At 35.0% G+C, this 19,468-nt stretch overlaps 2 protein-coding genes and 1 long non-coding RNA gene across 6 annotated transcripts; 1 reads left to right on the forward strand and 2 right to left on the reverse strand.

Moving 5' to 3' along the window:
• LOC110942117 (cylicin-2) lies at positions 1 to 9,397 on the forward strand. 2 transcript variants are annotated; one of them, XM_022183836.2, is made up of 13 exons: positions 1 to 171; positions 1,713 to 1,786; positions 2,533 to 3,068; positions 3,179 to 3,212; positions 4,492 to 4,574; positions 5,073 to 5,132; positions 5,812 to 5,922; positions 6,124 to 6,204; positions 7,046 to 7,129; positions 7,212 to 7,854; positions 8,015 to 8,130; positions 8,528 to 8,558; positions 9,024 to 9,397. In XM_022183836.2, the coding sequence occupies exons 2-13, from the start codon at positions 1,747 to 1,749 to the stop codon at positions 9,149 to 9,151; spliced, it is 1,947 nt and encodes a 648-aa protein (XP_022039528.1). In that variant the 5' UTR covers positions 1 to 171; positions 1,713 to 1,746; the 3' UTR covers positions 9,152 to 9,397. The 2 variants fall into 2 exon arrangements, with proteins under 2 accessions (XP_022039528.1, XP_022039529.1); XM_022183837.2 differs by lacking the exon at positions 1,713 to 1,786 and having other exon boundaries at positions 4 to 171.
• Positions 9,398 to 9,687: 290 nt separating this feature from the next.
• Positions 9,688 to 13,409, reverse strand: LOC110944095 (putative disease resistance RPP13-like protein 1). Its single transcript, XM_022185810.1, has 2 exons — positions 11,712 to 13,409; positions 9,688 to 10,131 (listed from the first exon to the last, which is right to left on the reverse strand). The coding sequence occupies exons 1-2, from the start codon at positions 13,407 to 13,409 to the stop codon at positions 9,688 to 9,690; spliced, it is 2,142 nt and encodes a 713-aa protein (XP_022041502.1).
• Positions 13,410 to 16,105: 2,696 nt separating this feature from the next.
• LOC110939461 lies at positions 16,106 to 19,215 on the reverse strand. 3 transcript variants are annotated; one of them, XR_004893610.1, is made up of 3 exons: positions 18,901 to 19,215; positions 17,839 to 17,922; positions 16,106 to 16,495 (listed from the first exon to the last, which is right to left on the reverse strand). It is a non-coding gene; the product is annotated as an uncharacterized LOC110939461 (long non-coding RNA). The 3 variants fall into 3 exon arrangements; XR_002592271.2 differs by having other exon boundaries at positions 16,106 to 16,325; positions 17,839 to 17,927; XR_002592273.2 differs by having other exon boundaries at positions 17,839 to 17,927.
• Positions 19,216 to 19,468: the final 253 nt, after the last annotated feature.

The following is a 19,468-nucleotide window of genomic DNA, read 5'->3' on the forward strand; positions in this document are numbered from 1 at the left end:
ACATCGCAATTAAACGCATTTAAAATCCGTATTTGAAGTCCGATACGCTCGCGCTGCTAGCTAAGTACCACCCATCACATCACACACACACACAACACTCTACAATTTTAGCCCCCTTTCTTCCATTCAACTCAAATTAGCTCTACAAGTTCCAATTCAGCCCTAATTTACGTAAGTTTTCGTTGATTCTACTTGTTGTTTGTTCAATTAAGTTATTGATTACGTGAATTGTTACTCGAATGTTTGATTGTTTAGATGCAGAAGTTGCATTGTTTTCCTAGGGTTTGTATGTGAATTACGAAGTTTTGTTTTAATTTACGTATGTTTTTGATGATTTTATACTTGTTGTTTGTTCAATTAAGTTATTGATTACGTGAATTGTTACTCGAATTAAGTTAGATGCAGAAGTTGCATTGTTTTCCTAGGGTTTGTATGTGAATTACGAAGTTTTGTTTTAATTTACGTATGTTTTTGATGATTTTACTTGTTGTTTGTTCAATTAAGTTGTTGATTACGTGAATTGTTACTTGAATGTTTGATTGTTTTGATGCAGAAGTTGCATTGTTCTCCTAGGGTTTGTGTATGGATTACGAAGTTTTGTTTTAATTTACGTATGTTTTTGATGATTTTACTTGATGTTTGTTCAATTAAGTTATTGATTACGTGAACTGTTACTTGAATGTTTGATTGTTTAGATGCAGAAGTTGCATTGTTCTCCTAGGGTTTGGATATGAATTACGAAGTTTTGTTGTAATTTACGTATATTTTTGATGATTTTACTTGTTGTTTGTTCAATTAAGTTATTGATTACGTGAATTGTTACTCGAATGTTTGATTGTTTAGATGCAGAAGTTGCATTGTTTTCCTAGGGTTTGGATATGAATTACGAAGTTTTGTTTTAATTTACGTATGTTTTTGATGATTTTACTTGTTGTTTGTTCAATTAAGTTATTGATTACGTGAACTGTTACTTGAATGTTTGATTGTTTAGATGCAGAAGTTGCATTGTTTTCCTAGGGTTTGTATATGAATTACGAAGAATTGTTTTAATTTACGTATGTTTTTGATGATTTTACTTGTTGTTTGTTCAGTTAAGTTATTAATTACATGATCTGGTACTCACATGTTTATTATTTAGATGTAGAAGTTGCATTGTTCTCCTAGGGTTTGTATATGAATTACGAAGTTTTGTTTTAATTTACGTATGTTTTTGATGATTTACTTGTTGTTTGTTCAATTAAGTTATTGATTACGTGAATTGTTACTCGAATGTTTGATTGTTTAGATGTACAAGTTGCATTGTTCTCCTAGGGTTTGTTTATGGATTACGAAGAATTTCGAAGTTTTTGTTGTAGTTTACGCAAGTTTTTGATGATTTTACTCGTAGTTTGTTCGATTAAGTTATTGATTACGTGATTTGTTTCTAGGATGTTTGATTATTTAGACGTAAAAGTTGCATTGTTGTCCTAGGGTTTGTTTATTGATTATGAAGAATTTTGAAGTTTTGTTTTGAATTGATTGATAATCAAACTCAAATTAGCTCTTCAACTTTGAATTGAGCCGTAATTTACGTAAGTTTTCGAAGATTTTACTTGTTGTTTGCTCAATTGAATTGAGCCCTAATTTACGTAAGTTTTCGAAGATTTTACTTGTTGTTTGTTCAATTAAGTTGTTGATTATGTGATCTGTTACTCGAATGTTTGATTGTTTAGATGTAGAGGTCGCATTGTTCTCCTAGGGTGTGTTATGAATTACGAAGAATTTCGAAGTTTTCGTCTTAATTTACGTAAGTTTTTGATGATTTTACTTGTTGTTTGTTCAATTATGTTATTGATTACGTGATCTGGTACTTGAATGTTTGATTACTTAGACATAGAAGTTGCATTGATTTCTTAGGGTTTGTTAATAAGTTGAATTTCAAAGTTTTGTTTTGAATTGACTGATTAGTTGGCGTTGTTTTGTTGAATCACGTGTTTTTTTTGTTATTTAATTATGTTTTGTTGTTAGTTGGTGAGTGTAATTCGAATTAAGTATGCTGATTTTAGGTTTGATAATTGATCTGATACGCGAAGGTTTTTATGCGAGTACATTTTTTGCATGTTAAGTAATAAATCGGGATTGTGGTTGGGAGGAAAGGTGAAAACCTAAGTAAGGCTAATTGAACAAAGTAATTATGTACTTCAAGCATTTATACAACTTAATTTTTTTTTACCCTAACCGCAATCTATATTTAAAGTTTTTTTATACAATCATAGAAATGTGATTTTACGAAAGATGTTATGATTGGTAAATAAATTGAAATTAGGTTAACTCTTTGTGTAATCTTAGAGAGTACATTGCCTTAATTGGTAAGCATGTGTGAAAGAACGTTGCTAAATTGCACGATAAGGCCGGATGTAGTTTTATCATTTATGTCATACTGAACGCGTAGGATCAGCTGGTAATTGGCTTAAAGATGGTTTTAAAGAGTATCGTACTACGTATATGTGGTTGACTTCGGTTTGTTTTAATTTGAATATTTGATATATTTAGTTATGGGCGAGGAAAAGGTGACCAGCGACGGTGGCGAGGCAGTGGCTAATGGGACCGTGTCGCCCACTAAATCTAACAATGACGTAAGTGAGAAGAAAGATGAGAAAAAGGAGGGAGTTGAGGAGACACAAGATGAGGTGAAGGATAAAAATGAAGAAGTCAACGTTGACAAAAAAGATGCTGAAGTAAGTAAAGATGACAAAGAAGAAGAGAAAGAGGTGACGGATTGCAAGGAAGAAGGGGATGATGAAAGGAAAGAAGAAGCCAAGAGTGACGCAATGGAAGTTGATGACGAGCAACGTGATGATAAAATAGCCGAAAATGCTGATTCAGAAGAGGGTGGATCCAAAAAACATAAGAAGAGTGGAGGAGAAAAAGGCAAAAACAAGAAGGAATCTGAAGAGAAAAAGAAAAATGACGAGCCAAAGACTCCTGTTGGTCCAACAATTGACCGACCAGTAAGGGAGCGGAAATCTGTCGAAAGATTGGTTGCAATTATCGATCAGGATACTTCCAAGGAATTTCATGTTGAAAAGGTGGTGTTAAGTTTATTTTAAGATTTTGTTTGTCATTTACGTCTTTAATTGATGAAGCACGCTGTTCCCTTTTTGACTAATTTACGTATTGTTGTTATAATGCCATGCAGGGACGTGGTACCGCTTTGAAAGATATCCCAAACGGTAAAGTTTTAAACTTGTTATTGCATTTATCCTTTGATAGCGACGTAGCGATATTGGTTTGCATTATATTAAGGGATTTGCTAAACATAGCCCTTCGGGATATGGGTTACAACTAAAATATGCCATATAATTATTTTTTTGTCTAGAAAAGGAGTGCTCCTCAACCAACTTATGGTTGATGTACACTATGTGTTTACACAGATAATCAAAATTAACCACACTATGGTTCTCTCGGTTATGTTTAGCATTTTCCACATTTTAATAATTTGATTTGTGATACCCTTCTTTGTATATTATCATATTTGGTAAAGATTAGTCGACCTGTTGAAAAGCCGGAAGAAATTTTCATAATCCAGGAAATTTTTTTGGATCTTCGTTCAGTTAGTATTGGTTTATTAATGTCATACCTGTTATTTTTGTTTAAATTAAGTTTTTGATCTTTCCTTTTTATTATTCTTGAAGTTTTCGTGCTGTGTTCGCTTCAGTTAATGTTAATTACGTTGGTTATCCTTTTGTGTCAAGTCTAGAAGAAGATTAAGATTCTTACCAGTTGTCCAGTTGTATCATTGATTTTGTCCACTTACCTTTTGTGTGCAGTGTGCTATTATCTAATTATTTTATTATTTGTTTTGTACTACAAAGTAATTAAATGATCAAGGTCATTAGCTGAAAGCTAACTCATATCTTTATGGTTATAAATGTGTTCCCTTTTGGAATTTCGATCTTCGATCATTTGCTGTTGCAGCTTGAAATCTATAGAAGATAATACATTGTTGGGATTATTAGGAAATATAGTAACTGAGATATAAAAAACAACAAACTTTAACGCCAAATTTAATTTCAGGATTTCGAATAGCTTCGGAATTTTGGTTTCTTTGAGTTAAAGTTGAATGTTGAACACCCCATATGGATTTTCTTCTATTAAACAATATCATTCAACGGTCGTCCGTCGGAAAGAATAGTGAAAAAGTCATGAATTACCACTTGGTTTATTTTCATTCCTTGTTATGATATGGAAAAAATCATGAATTACTTACGACATTGTTTGTTTTTATTCGTCACTAAGATATATGGTAGACGTGGATCTTTAAGATCTTTTTTACTTCGTAGAGTGATAGATTTTAACTGTTAAATTGTTAAACTTTGGGAAAGAAAACTTTGTGTGTAAAGTTCCATCTATGATCAGATTGCATTAGGTCACATAATACTGTTAGGGTTTCTTATCTTTTTGTTAATGCCTCTGATTGGCTAGAAGTTTTCTTTGTCGTTTACATTTCAGTTGCTTACAAGCTATCAAAGAAGAAGGTGGCTGATGACACACTAAAACTGCTCCATACTGTATTATTTGTAAAGAGAGGAAAGGTAATTGAGCTTCAATTTATGAATTGTATAAACTTTAAAGTATATCCAATAGCCATATTCTCAAAATCCAAGGCTCTCTTGTGTTTAAGTGTTATATGACCGTTCCTACGTCATCCGACCTATTTGCTATTTATAGATACCTATGCAGTTAACATCAGTGATATATCGATTATATCAGTCCCCTAGTAAAATATCGGTACCGATATTATCGGCGATAATGACCGATATATCACCAATATAACCGATATATCACTGAATTTTTAGTGTTAAATTGCTATATATATAAATTTTGCATGGTACTAAAAATGCCGAGATCCCACCGATATCTCACCGAGATAACCTATATCTCAAATATCAGTCAAGGACCGATATATGATATTTTACCGCATTAACTGCATAGATAGATACTCCATCATGGCATCTCATTTGCTTACAATGGAAGTTTTCTTCAAATATTATTTCTCCTTAGACTGAAGGGCTGTTGTGGTTGACTTGCAGGCCCAGGAAATCAAGAGTAATATACTGCGTTTTTCTGGCTTTGTCTGGCATGAAAATGAGGTAAAAGGAACTTGTTTACGTCACCCTTGTTTAGAACCATTTTTCCTACCTTGAATTGTAACCGGCTAAGCCTAGGAGCATTATGTGTCAAATAATGTTAGAAACCTATACCCATTATGTATGAAGAATGAATATATATGCACGTATATCTGCGATATTTAAGATACATACTATGAATATGATACTAAATATGGTACAAAATTTTGAGTTGGTGATAAAGGAGTAAAGGACTCACACTCACTGCAGGTATGGAATGTAAGTGGTCAAAGGTGGCAAAATGAACTAGTTGGGTAACAGGTCAAAACGGGAAATTCTTATCATTGGCTGCAATGGGTAGTAGGGTTCAGTCAAAAGTCGAGACACATTTTGCATTTTAAATTTATATAAATGAAATAGCATGTTAAGTTGTCAACTATCAAATAACATTACCAAGTTTATCCTCTATCAATTATAAATATACTTCTTTGGTAAAAATACTCATCACGAGATTTTCAACCCATTTCCTTCTAAGGTAGTTTTTTATTTGACCTGTTTGATGTATCAACGATAAAATTGCCACCTCTTGATAGTAACTTATTAAGTCGTTAATGAACTCCATGGTCAAGTATACGAGTAATCATATATTCATATTGATTGTTATGACTAAGATTTACAAGCTAGATATTTGTTATCATTGCAGGAAAAGCAAAAATCTAAAGTGCACGAAAAGCTTGACAAGCTCCCTAAGGAGAAGCTGTTTGAGTTTTGTGATCTGCTTGACGTACCAATTACCAGAACCACTGCAAAAAAGGTTTGTTTGGTACTTTGGTTATTTTGTTATTCTAAGTATCCGCTCTCAAGTTTTCAAAAGAGTTAACGCTTTTGTGATATTTATGTGTGTGTTTATATATTAATTGTTAAAACGAACGATGTCCATACTAAAAAAGTTTTGCCATAGCTAATCGCTTCATCACATCTATAGTTGTCTATTCTGACCCATTTTTGCACGCAGGAAGAGGTTATTGCAAAACTAATTGCCTTTTTGTTGATTCCACATGCCACAACTAGTGTGTTGCTTGCAGAGAAAGAACAGGCAAGTCATATCGGCCTTAACTTCAAAAATTGTTTGCATACTATTATCATCTCTTAGACCATCTCCAACTATTGCCCCAAAAATACCAAAATGGTGTAACACTATTCATCACACCGAATTTTCATAATTCACAGATTTATTTAATATTTAAGGAAAAAGGAAAAATAATTTATAATAGAGTAAAGTACACGGATGGTCCCTATGGTTTATCAAAATTTTGGATATGGTCCCTAGCTTTCTGAAAATACAAAAATGGTCCCTGGGGTTTGCACTTTGTAATGCACCCAGTCCCCAACTTTGCCAAAAGTCACATGGATGGTCCCTGTGGTTTGCACTTTGTAACGCATTTAGTCCATAACTTGGACCTGCTGAATCCTTTAGATTTGTTGGCTGGGGACTAAATGTGTTACAAAGTGCAAACCACAGAGACCATCCGTGTACTTTTGGAAAGCTAGGGACCTTATCCAGAATTTAGGTAAACCACAGGGACCATCTGTGTACTTTACTCTTTATAATAAGTATACTATTAAAGCAATCTCTTTATTTTTAAAATAAATTTATCATTCAATTATAATTGTTATTAAACTTAAAGTGAATATTTAACTATTTTAGTAAATACGATTATACAAAATAAGAATTGTCTGTTTTGAGTTTGATGAATATAATTATTTTGTTGAAAATTTGAAACATATATGTAAATGTAAGTTACCTGGTGTAAAAGAATTTGATGCATACATTGGATTGAAATGAATTTGGTGCAAGCAAATGTTCTTTCTACGCTAAATAGTGTAAATATATGGTGAATACATTTGAAATTCTCTTTATATGTGCATGTTTTCAGTCAAGCAAAGGCAACAAACGCAAGAGGGTGAACAAAAAAAGTGCATCAACTTCTGAGACTACACCTTCAAAAGTCTCATCAAAGGTACAGTCTCTTGTTTGCAAATGCCAAATGGTTATCTTGAAAAAAACTTACTTTTGCTGACGTGGCATTTTTGCAAAAGCAGAAAAGTAGAAGTAAAAGTAAAAGTGTATCTAAAGAACAAAAGGGAACTCCAGAAACCGAAGACTCAGAAGAAGAACAAGAGGATGGAAACAATGAACATCAGGACGTGAATGGCGGGTCCGCAAAATCTGAAAGCGAAGAAGAACATGTGTCTGAACCTGAATCTGTGGAAGAAGACAGTAAGAAGCGCAAACGGGATTCTAAAAAACCTCCTTCCAAGACCGAATCAGCTTCAAAAAGTAAATCCAAAAAAGAAGCGACACCAAAGAAATCTCATCCTGCAAAATCTGAAAGCGAAGAACATGTGTCTGAACCTGAATCTGTGGAAGAAGACAGTAAGAAGCGTAAACGGGATTCTAAAAAACCTCCTTCCAAGACGGAATCAGCTTCAAAAAGTAAATCAAAAAAAGAAGCAACGCCAAAGAAATCTATTCCTCAAAAGAAAACTCCAACTGCAACCGGTTCATCTGCAATTCAGTCAAAATCCAAGGATCAAAGTGACAGTCAACCTCCGACAAAGACTTTTTCACCTACAACTCAGTCAAAATCAAAGGATGAAAGTCAACCTCCGACAAAGACTTTTTCTAGGAAGAAAAAAAATCATGTGGCTGATGAGAAGACTTTGACTTCCAAAGAGAAAACTGGTAAATTAAATTGTTGATTTTAGAATTACTGTTTCTAGCAACCAACCTCATTGATATATGCTGTTCTCTCTCTCTCTCTCTCTCTCTCTCTCTCTCTCTCTCTCTCTTTATTCTGTGTTGTTTCAAAGAAGTTGATGTACACTGTTCGTTTCTTTTGTAGAAGTGAAAAATGCCGAGAAAGAGAAGGAGACACCAAAAGAAAAAGAGCTAGAGCCTAGTGATGATGAACTCAACACTGCAACATGTGAGATCCTTAAAGAAGCTGATCTCAATACGGTAAGAATCAGTTGCATTAGTTCATTGAAAAACATTTAATATTAATTTGATTATAATATTTGAAGTAACTAACAATCTATTCTTTTTACTATAATCTTTTTAGGTTTTCCTACTATTTTAGTGACGCTTTTGTTTTTTCAATTGTACAGTTTTGTATTTGTATAATCAAATTATCCACTAACTAAAATTTATATATAGACAGAGAGAACATGAAAGAGGGATATATAAGCTAACATTTATCTGTTGATAAATAAATAAAAAAGAAATATATATAAATAAAAAAAGAAATATATTTCTTGGGCCATAAATAGGTTGCTGAATACTAACATGACAACAAACAAATTATTACCTTGATCTGAGCATTGATTATGTTGCATTTTCTTCCTTTATTTTGCAGGTAACCTTTATGGACATTCTCAAAATGCTTAGTAAGCACTCTCCACTCTCATTTTAAACATTATAGTTTTGCATTTAGCTAGTAGAGGTGACAGTATTGATCCATATAGAAAATAGGTTGATTTGCGCTGTTTTTTTTTTTAATCTTTAACGGTTAATCGGGTTAAGCTAAAGGATTTACTTAGATTCTTAAAACCTTCTATTTTTTTATTTAATACACTTCTGATTTTCGTCATCATAAAAGTTAGTTTTTGTTATTGTAGTCGACACTAATCATCTATTAACAAAATAAAGAATAAAAGTTGAAAATAATCGGAGTCTTTTTGATTGACCATTTTACAATTTTTTAGTTTGGACTCTTAATAAAACAATAACGGAAGTTTACTCGTAGCCAGACCTGTTGACCACCCTTGTACACCATTTTTTTATATTTGACCATGTCCTTATAGTAGAAAAAGTTTTGGTAATATCTGATGTCATGTTTTTTTTCCCTTCAGACAAGCGATTCAATACCGATCTCACACCAAGAAAGGCGACTTTAAAATCCATTGTCAAGGAAGAACTTGCCAAAATGGCCGCTGAAGAAATTGAAGCTGAGGAAACCGGAAAAGAAGCATCAGAGTAGTCGTGTTGAAAATCACCTACACAACAGAGGGCAGAATTGGTATTTTCTATTAATCTTTTAGTTCTTGCCATCATGTAGTGTTGGGTCTCTTTTAATCATCTGTAATCTATTGTTAGATAAACAAGTTTATGTTCAGTTCACAAAAAACCTTGTTAAGTGATAGGGGTAGTGGATGCTTAAGCTATTTTGTATGCATGAATATAAATTTTAGGCATCTTTTTGCTTTTTATGGATGTTTTTACTTCACTTGGTGTGTTGGTTTTGGCTTTTGGTTTTTTTTTTTTTTTTTTTTTTTTTTTTTTGAAATGTAAACTTCATTAAAACACAAGCTGCCCAACCAAGAACAACATTACAAATTTACAAATTTACACCAATCTGTCCAAGACGTAGCATTTCCTATAGTTCTAGCTGTATACCACAAAAAACCAATCTTTTTAACCTCGCCAAAAAGATGATCTAATTTGACCTCTTTGTTCTTGAACCTAGCCTCATTTCTCGTCCTCCATATAGCCCAGCAACCAATTCTAATCAAGCCATTAGAACCTCCTCCTTCTTCCCATCCAAACCCACATGATTATGGATCTCAATGAGATCTCTAAAGGAGAATACCACCAAGTTCTGGCACTTGCACCATTTACTAATGAGAATCCAGAGCATCGACGCATCGACGCAAAATAGCAAGACGTGAAGAGATGTTCAACACTCTCTTCCCCATCTTTGTATAACCCACATGACGTGCTACCATCTCCGATATTTCTTCTTTTTAGAGCATCCAATATAGCAATTTTACCCATTTCCGCCCTCCAAATGAATATGTTGCACTTCTTTGGGACCCACTTACATCGCTCGGGAACATACGTATCCGATCGAATCCTGCTTTTGTCAAGAAGTCTCCTGACCGAATTTGCGCTGAAATCTTTTTCTCCTCCGTATTCAACCCCGTTCCACTTCCACTCATCGTTGTATTGATTCAACTTCACCTGTAACAGAATTGAGCACAAAGCCACCAGCTCGTTGATTTCCACTTCAGTCGAAACCGGTCTCTTTCATCTCCGGTTATACCGAATATCATCATTCCAATTTCCCACACAGACACTGACCTTGCAATCTTTAACCTCCTCTTATTTAGTTGTGCGACATACACTAGTAAGTGTATCGTATATTAACTGTCTACCTAACTAATTGCATGCCGATATTGTTCATCGATCAATCAGTCTCTTTTTGAACATCTATTCAAACGGGCTCTTGATTACTCCTTTCATCAGGTCTTTATCTGTCAATGCTTTCCAAATCCTCGTCTCATAACCGTCAAAATGGATTTTCGGTCAACCCCATGTGCCTTTTTTGGCTACAATTCTTTACATCAGGGGTAACGATTCCTTGATGATGATATCAAGCCATTTTCTATTTGTGGTTAATATCTCTAATCAAATAACTCTTTCCATCATAAGTACATGTTTAAGCATGTATTAAACTAATCAAATAACTCTTTCCATCATAAGTACATGTTTAAGCATGTATTAACAACATATTATGTTGAGTATGTTAAAAGCCTACCATCATCGCCTTCATTAATATGCTAAAGGATTTTAACAAAATTCGACGACCTTGGTAGCTCAATAAAACTCAAATATATTGCATCCTTATAGAAAGTAAGAGGCATTGGTGGGTGAAGACCCAAAGTAATAAACTATACTAAGTTTCTGTTCCAATCTATTATGACAAGTTATGAATCACTATAAAGTGATTATTTGCTCACGTCTCATGCCACCAGTTGCCCAAAATTGATCTTTGATCTCTAGAACATGAATAACTTGAATATATAAACTGAATGTATGAGTGGGATGATTACAAATGAGAAATCAAAGCCCTATTTATACTAGTCCAGCAGGTGCGAGCGAATAGGCATGTCCTTTGATGAATCGTTGCGTCTGTTGATGTGAGATGTTTGCCGCCATCTTGAAGGGTCGCGTCTCCTGGAGGTATCAATCCATTTAGATTGTAGGTTATTATCTTTTGCCTTGTTACATTCAGTCCTCGCACTTGTATACTTAATCTATTTACAATTCAAACTAACTAATAAGTAATTACTAGACAACCCTTGTACTTAGGATCATAGTCACAAAATTCGCTCTAAAAGAGGCGAATTTTGTTTTGGTACGTTTTGTACCATACGGAATTCGTATGCGTATAAGAAGCTTTTCAAGGCCCTAAGACTGTGGGGTATGGTGGGCTTGGGTTGGGGCATGGGTTGGGGCATTTGTTGACACGTGGAATGGGAAAAAAATGGAAAAAAAAACTCACGCCCATGGGGTATGGTGGGGCTTGAGTTAGGAGCTTGGGTTGGGGGCATGAGTTGACACATAGCCATTGAGAGCCTGCCATGTCACCTTGCTAGCCCGCCCCACGCCCGGCTTCAAACCCACGAAAAAGGGGCCACGCCCAAACCCATGCCCACCCGGGGTGGTGGCTTGGGCGTTTTCAGCCCACCCACGCCCAAACCCCCGCAGTCTAAAATAGATTATATTTTGAACTCCATGACTGATGAAGCACCTTGAACCAGTCTTCTCAACACGCCACTATCACATTCGGATACTTCTAGAATATTCAATGAAGGTAGTGCGTAAAGTGACACTTCTACCAAACTAGGACAGTTTTCTATAAGAAGCTTTTCAAGGCATGGAAATATCACGACTCCAATATCAGTTGACCATACTTCCAACCTCTTCATATTTCGTAATTCTAGAATTTCAAGCGAACTGAATGCAAGACCGGTCCCAATTAACTCAAGACCAATAGGTATCACCTTATCCATGTCTTCTATAAACAACTTTTTAAGTGACGCTAGTTGCGCAAGTGGTGGTAAAGATGTACAGTTTTTACAGCCACGTAGAGACACGCTAAGCAGACTAAGAAACGATGTATCCCCAACCCAATTAGGAAACTCTATACCCCCATATGACACTATTCCAAGCTTTATCAAACTATCACTATGAGGCTTCAACACATCAAGGACCTCCTTTTCAAGAGATTCGTTTCTCGAATCATCAAACACGACACTCCATTCTAGTTCTAACTCGCTCAGCCTTTTTTGCGAAAAGTTTGCCTCACATGCATGCACCGCCATTTCCACTTTTTCCAGCCCCTTGATGCGAGTCTTCCCATGAAGATTTGTGAGGTCTTTAAGCTCGGTTATTGCAAGGCCATTATCTCCTCCGATAATAATCTTGGAGAGAGTCTGTAAGCTTTTCAACTCGCCAATCCCTAAGGGTATCTTATTTAAAAGCGGAGTATCCCTAATATCCAGATGCCGCAAGTTTTTAAGCTTTGAGAAGTTGATAAGAAACTTACTTAAACATTCACATCCAAAAACAATTAATGTCTGTAAGTTGTAGAGATTGCTGACATTTTCCGGTAAATGTGTGATTTTGGTACCGAACGTATGTTGAGAAAATAAAGACACAGCAACGTCATGTGAAAGAATCTGCATATGATTTAGATGACCGCGACCCAACTTTTTGAGCAATTGCACCTTTCTGGTTGTCATTATAATTTTACTTCCAGGTGCACACGCGTGAAATGGGCTCACTAGGGTCACCCAATCCTCATAACTCTCACTCCAAACATCATCTAATACCATTAAAAATCTTTTCTCCTTAAGTTGATTATTAAGAGCTACTTGAAGCAGATTTAAATCTGCAAATTCCTCCTTTTCCACCTCCTTCACATATTGTAAGATAACTTTGCTTATATTAAAGATATCAAACTGATCAGACACACAAACCCAAGCCATGAGTTCAAAGTGCTTCTTAACTTGCTCATCGTCATACAAAAGTCTAGCTAGAGTGGTTTTGCCTAACCCGCCCATACCAACTAACCCTAGACCGATTTTCTCCTTTTCTAGATCTTGTAACTTGGTGGTAATAGTGTCTAACTTGTGATGCATTCTCTGACTTAGTGATAGATTTGTGCAACAAGTTGGGACGAGGAGCCTTTTTACCTTAGCTTCTGTTGCCAGATCATTAAGTACGTGGTAAGCCAAATGTTGGACACCATTGAGCCAGTTTTGAACAGCTTCCTGGGTTATCTCCTTTTGAGAAGCATCGGTAAGGAGAGCCTGGATCTGGTGGGTCTGTGTCCTCTTTAGTTTCTTCAGCTCTGACTGGATTCCTTGGGACCGTTCGATTTTCTTCAAGGCTTCAGAAGACAGCTTCTCAATAACAGGTTTCAGGAGTTCAGAGACAATGATTTCAGCCATTCTTCCTTTTAGTTTATGGTGATTTTGTAAGCAAACATATATGTGAATGGAATTATGAGAGTATGGTGGTAACTGGTAAGGAAGACAGAATTCCAGCTATTGTTTATAGTTCCTTCCTTCCACTTGATAGTAAATATTTATATTTTAAAATGGCAACCGACTTTCCTTTGTCTAGAAAAAGCATCTTTTGTTTGGCATCTTACCACCCCACTTTACTTTATCAAAAAATAATAAGAGTTAAATACCATTTTAGTTGTGATTTTGGGCAATTTTGCTATTTTAGTCCAAATAATTTCACTTGTTATCATTTTAGTTCACTAGGTTAACTTCGTTTATTTTTTATGTTAGTTAGAAGGGTAATTCGATCATCTTATATGGTCGAATCGTCATTCTAGTTAACAGAATTACATATAAAATGACCGAAATGCCCTTTTAGTTAACAGAATAAAGGGATGGAGTTAACCCAGTGGACTAAAATGACAATGTTTAAAACTTTTTGGACTAAAATGACAACGTTTCAAACCTTTGGACTAAACTGGCAAAATAAACCAAACCACAAGTACTAAAATGGTATTTAACTCAAATAATAATATGTTATAGAATACCAAGAGCGGTGTGTACTGCCACGTGGAAGAATATCAGCCGTTGTTTTTCGATAAGTGTTCATTTTTGATGGTAACTAGTCTTAACACCCCGCGTTGCAGGGCCGGGATGGGACGTAAGACCGTATTACAACGTTGCAGGGTCGGGGCATAAAAGTGTGCTAAGTAGCAACCAAACCACAACCAAAACCGGGATAAAACATAAAACAAAAACACGAATTGTTAACACCAAGTGGCTTACGTGACGTAAAACTTATCAAACACCATGCAAAATAGCAACCGAACGAAATAAAATTAAAGGACCAAATGTGACCATCAAACATTATGCTAAGTAGCAACCAAATGATGAACAAATTCAGAGAAAAAAAAATGTAAAACAAAAACTCATAAAAAACTAACTTATTTAGCTTTTTATGACAAAATTACAAAAAATAAAAAAATAAACTTGTAAAACAAAAATAGAAAAAAAACCTAAAGCTAAAAAAACACCAAAACACAAACCACACAAAAGACGAAATTATGTTACTATTTATCTAAGATGTGATGAATTATTAATAGATATATATCAATGCATGGACCGTTGGATTGGAATATAGTGGAGGAATATGGACTATCAATAGAGCATAGTCGGCCATTTCTGGGTTTATTTATCTCACTTGTGGTTGAGTGGTAGGAGATTTGGGTTTTCTGATAGAGACTTAAATTCATAGTAGAGTGGATATATGCAATAAATGATTTGAACTAGGTCTTGTGTGAGATTGTCAGTTCGATTCCCAAGCCCAACCGGGTTTTCGTCCCACCGTGTGTTACGCTAGAGAGTTCTGCTCTTGTGGTGGCACAATGACTGTCAAGTGGTAGCCGACGGTATGGTTTTCCGGGGGAACGCCCAAAAAAGCCAAACTTTAAAGCCAGCGTGGACACGGTTAAGACAACATAGTCTGACCAGAGTGGGAGAATACGGGGCTCTCCGATTTGGAGAGTGTGATAACCTTATACATGAAGTTCACCATTCAAAAAAAAAAAAAAAAAAAACTAAGTTTATTGAAGGATAAAATTAGCACTACTTAAATAATCATTTGCTAGTGGGATTTTCTCACGTTAACCAAAAATTCGGTTATTCTCATACCAGTCTGTTGTAGTACCGATATTTGCTAGAGTGGCTGAAGAGAAAAATAAAGTCTCTATATACAAAAAGAAAATCAAGATCTGTCTTACATCATTTATAAACCATACAATTTCGATACCGGTGTCGAAGTACTTCGGATGGTCAAGAATTCCGCAACCTCCCACATATGCAATGATTTACTTTAAAAATAGAAAAAAAAAAAAAAAAAAGCTTCTCTGATTCAAACCTGTGACCTTTAAAAGAGTTGAGGATAAGAATTTAACACTAGAACACTCTTAAAACAAGTTAGTATGGGTTTACCCTAATGCATAGGAAAGTAAAAAAAAAACATAAAATGTGTATAAAGAAAAAACTGACATGTGTATTCAAAAAAGATAAATTGAAACTTTAAAAAAAAAGAAAGAAACCACAAAATGATAAAAGAATACACAGTGGGTAAACATGAGTGTTAAATGAAATGACCAAAGTCATGAGGTGTAATATATAATATAAATATTACCTTTTCACGTCGTACGTTGTGGCGCGTTCGAAACGTAAAGTAACTTTAATTTATACCGTCAAATGAAAAGTAGAATATTTGACCCCACTCGGTTTGGAGGAAAATTTAGTCGAAATGTATACCAACTGAAAACGTACAGAGAAGGTATGAAAACGTAATATAATTGTGTAGACTCGTGTCCAAAAAACAAAAGTTTACATCGAAACAGAACAACTTGAATTTATACCCACACGTACATAGAAATACACACGCAAAAATAGTATTTTCAAAGTAAAGGAACGAAAGGGTGAACTCAAAATATCGTTAAGTTGAGGGGGTCCAAATGATATATCACAAAGTTTTTAAACACTGCGACAAATTAGTTTTTAAAAAAGAAATTATCGAACGAAAGTTATTGCAGAAAATTAAGTTAGTAAAAAACTTAGTATGTAATATCCTAACACGCTTTAACGGAAAGACGCAGCGGAAATTCGTACCATAAAAATTTCTTTCATTAAAAACGTTTTGACCTACTTGCAAGTTCATTATGAAATACCTTCTTACAATATATGCATCTTTTGTACTCTTTTACATATTAAAAGCATAACTTATAACTATCATTTTACATAATCAAACATTCCCGTACAATCTATCTCGTGACTCGGTCTTGATCGCTACACCTCATGGTGATAATCTGTGATTTGTACAACCTGCACCCACCACATATATTCACAACATTAGTACACGTTATATACGAGCGAGATTCTTAATCATGTAACCTCGTTACGTTCTATCCACATTTACTTTCCATCACATCATCCTTCTAGAATTATTCATTCCATTCGGGTGTCTAATCCTTGACGAAACTTCAATATAGTACCTGCACTACATTCATTCTCGAGGCACACTGTTAATAACGTCAATACTTAAGTGTATTGAAACCACGTATGGAATACATACATGACTGTGTACATACATTCCTACTCACATAACAAACATACATACATAACTACGTATAAACATACCTTCTCGCATACATACGTACATACATAACTACATACAACATACATACTCACATACATACATACATACATAACTACGTATAAACATACCTTCTCGCATACATACGTACATACATAACTACATACAACATACATACTCACATACATACAAACATACCTTCTCGCATACATACGTACATACATAACTACATACAACATACATACTCACATACATACAAACATACCTTCTCGCATACATACGTACATACATAACTACATACCAACATACCCTCTCGCATACATACTTACATACTTAACTACATACAAACATACCTTCATAAAACGGATCATAACTACACACATGCACACCTTCACTCACACGTACATGTACCTACATAATTACATAAACACATTCGTACATACATACTGACTCGTATTCATAATTACTTATTAGCTTAAGAGTGTTGGGAATAAGTTAAATCAATACATACATGCCCACATACTTAGTTCATTACCCCGCATACTCGCTCCCACAACCCCATCCTTCCCACACGTCATAAATGCTTTTTAAATGCCCTTCGGGTATGTTTCGGATCTTAAGAATGAGTTCCAAACTCATCCGTAACTTACCAAGCCTTTCGGTGGGGTTGAGGAACATTATAAGGACTTAACGAGGCTTGGAATGGGTCCACGGGGTCCGAATTCGAAGGAAAAACAAAGAAATCCACAAACTTTACATTTGTACCTGACCTCCACCGTAAGCTACGGTGGCTACCGTAGCTTACGGTGGCCCCAAAAGCTTTACGGTAGTTCTATACTGTCTTACGGCAGAAAGAGGAACCCAGCTCCCACCGTAGCTTACGGTGGGCACCGTAAGCTACGGTGATGCCCAGTTCAGCTCCCCAATTTAATACTAAAACTCGCATAACTCGTTCGTTTTGCATCCGTTTCACTTGAAACCTGTTCCTAAACATCCGTAAAACAATTCCTTACGTATTAGACTAAGAATCCTTACCCCGGGTCCTTATTCATTACCAGTTTTATTATCGTTACCTCACTTATTCTTATTTATCCGACCCGTTTGGTCCACAAACTACCTTCGACTATCTATATCAATACTTACCTCAATACTTTCAATCATTTCATACCATACATAGCTTCCCTTCATTTACAAACAAGAAAGTCCTTATGTATGCTAAGAAGTGAGTCGGAAGTCACTTACCTTAAGCGTTAGTGTTCATGCTTGATTCCTCGCCTCCGCTTGACCCGTTAACCTTCCGTTCTTGAGTCCATGCTAATGTGATTCCTATCCTTTCATGTCATCACAATTACATTATGATTTAGCATATTTGCTCATTCATACTAATATTCGTTTCCTTCCATTCATACATTACTTGACTTTATATTACCCAAATACCACATACACAAAGCATAGACCTTCCCATATTCATACAACTCAATTATCATCATTTACGACACATAGATCATTTACTACGATACACATGACTTTTCTGCTATTATAATCATGTCCGAAAAGCTAATCACGCTATACATTCATTATTGACCTTCAAGAAGTCAAATGTCCTATTTACATACTTTCAACTTATGAACATGTATCCTTCTTAATAGGGTAGCTTATATTAATGACGTGACATTTATTTCATACAAAATGTTGTGTGACACAACCCACTACATAATTACCTAGTCACATACTCGTCATACAAGCTCCAAATGCATAAACTTGACTCACGCATATATTCAACCCGAATTCTTATACGAGTTCCATCTAGAGCACATTCTTCAAGTTAGTAAACTACTAGTCATATCATTATCATATTCCATTCATATATGTCAAGCCGTTTCCTACAATCTCACGTCCTAACTTCACTTAGGCATTTCATCAAACACTTGGTGTGCTTACACCATTTAATGCACAATATACAACTAATTCATGCATAATATTACAAGTTCATGTCAAGATCATCAAGTTCCACTTAGAATCATATAATCCTCATAATATGCCCAAATTAACTAACTATCACTCTTTACATACTACATCATACATAAACTTTATACAACAATTAAACATGCATGATTATCCATATCATCATCTTCACTACTACATGTGGGTTTCAACTCGAATCATCTAATTAACGTAAACCATGTGTAATCTATGCTCTATATCATGATACTAATACATTCTCATGCTCAATTTCATCCCAATTCATGGATTAAGACATAACCCATTTCATACAAGATCACCAATCTTAGTTTTGAGACATACCTTTTGATCCTCTTGTGATGGTGAGCATTAATCCGTGTTTATTCATGATTTTGAGCTTCGATTCAACCTTCAATTTGGAACTTCTTTAAGAACTAGGGTTTACACCCCTTTGTTCTTCTCCAGAGCATTCCACGCACACACACACGATGTATGTGTGTTGTGTGTTATGATTTTGTTTATTAAAACATAACTTTCCCCCTTGTTCATATATGGTCCCTCAAGTTTGTTCCCTTGTTTGCTTTGCTAAACTTTTGACTAGGTATAATAACCTAGTTACTACATTCTATTTTATTAAACATGGGGTCTCACTAGCAAATTTAGTAATTCGAGTTTTTGGGGCGTTACTTAACTAGGTTAAATAACCTAGTCGTTTATTTCATGCTAAGTCATATAAGAACACATGGCAATTATAAACATTCGGGTTTTGGGATGTTACAAGTCTACCCCTCTTAAAGAAGGTTTCGTCCCCGAAACCTTTCTCACTCATAGTAATCCAATACTACTTCTACTTTTCAAGTTGTTCATCCACAATACTTATATTAGTTTCTGCTCCAGAGCTCTTATTAGT

The sequence above is a fragment of the Helianthus annuus genome, chromosome 5, assembly GCF_002127325.2.
Source record: "Helianthus annuus cultivar XRQ/B chromosome 5, HanXRQr2.0-SUNRISE, whole genome shotgun sequence".
NCBI classification, from domain to species: Eukaryota; Viridiplantae; Streptophyta; class Magnoliopsida; order Asterales; family Asteraceae; genus Helianthus; species Helianthus annuus.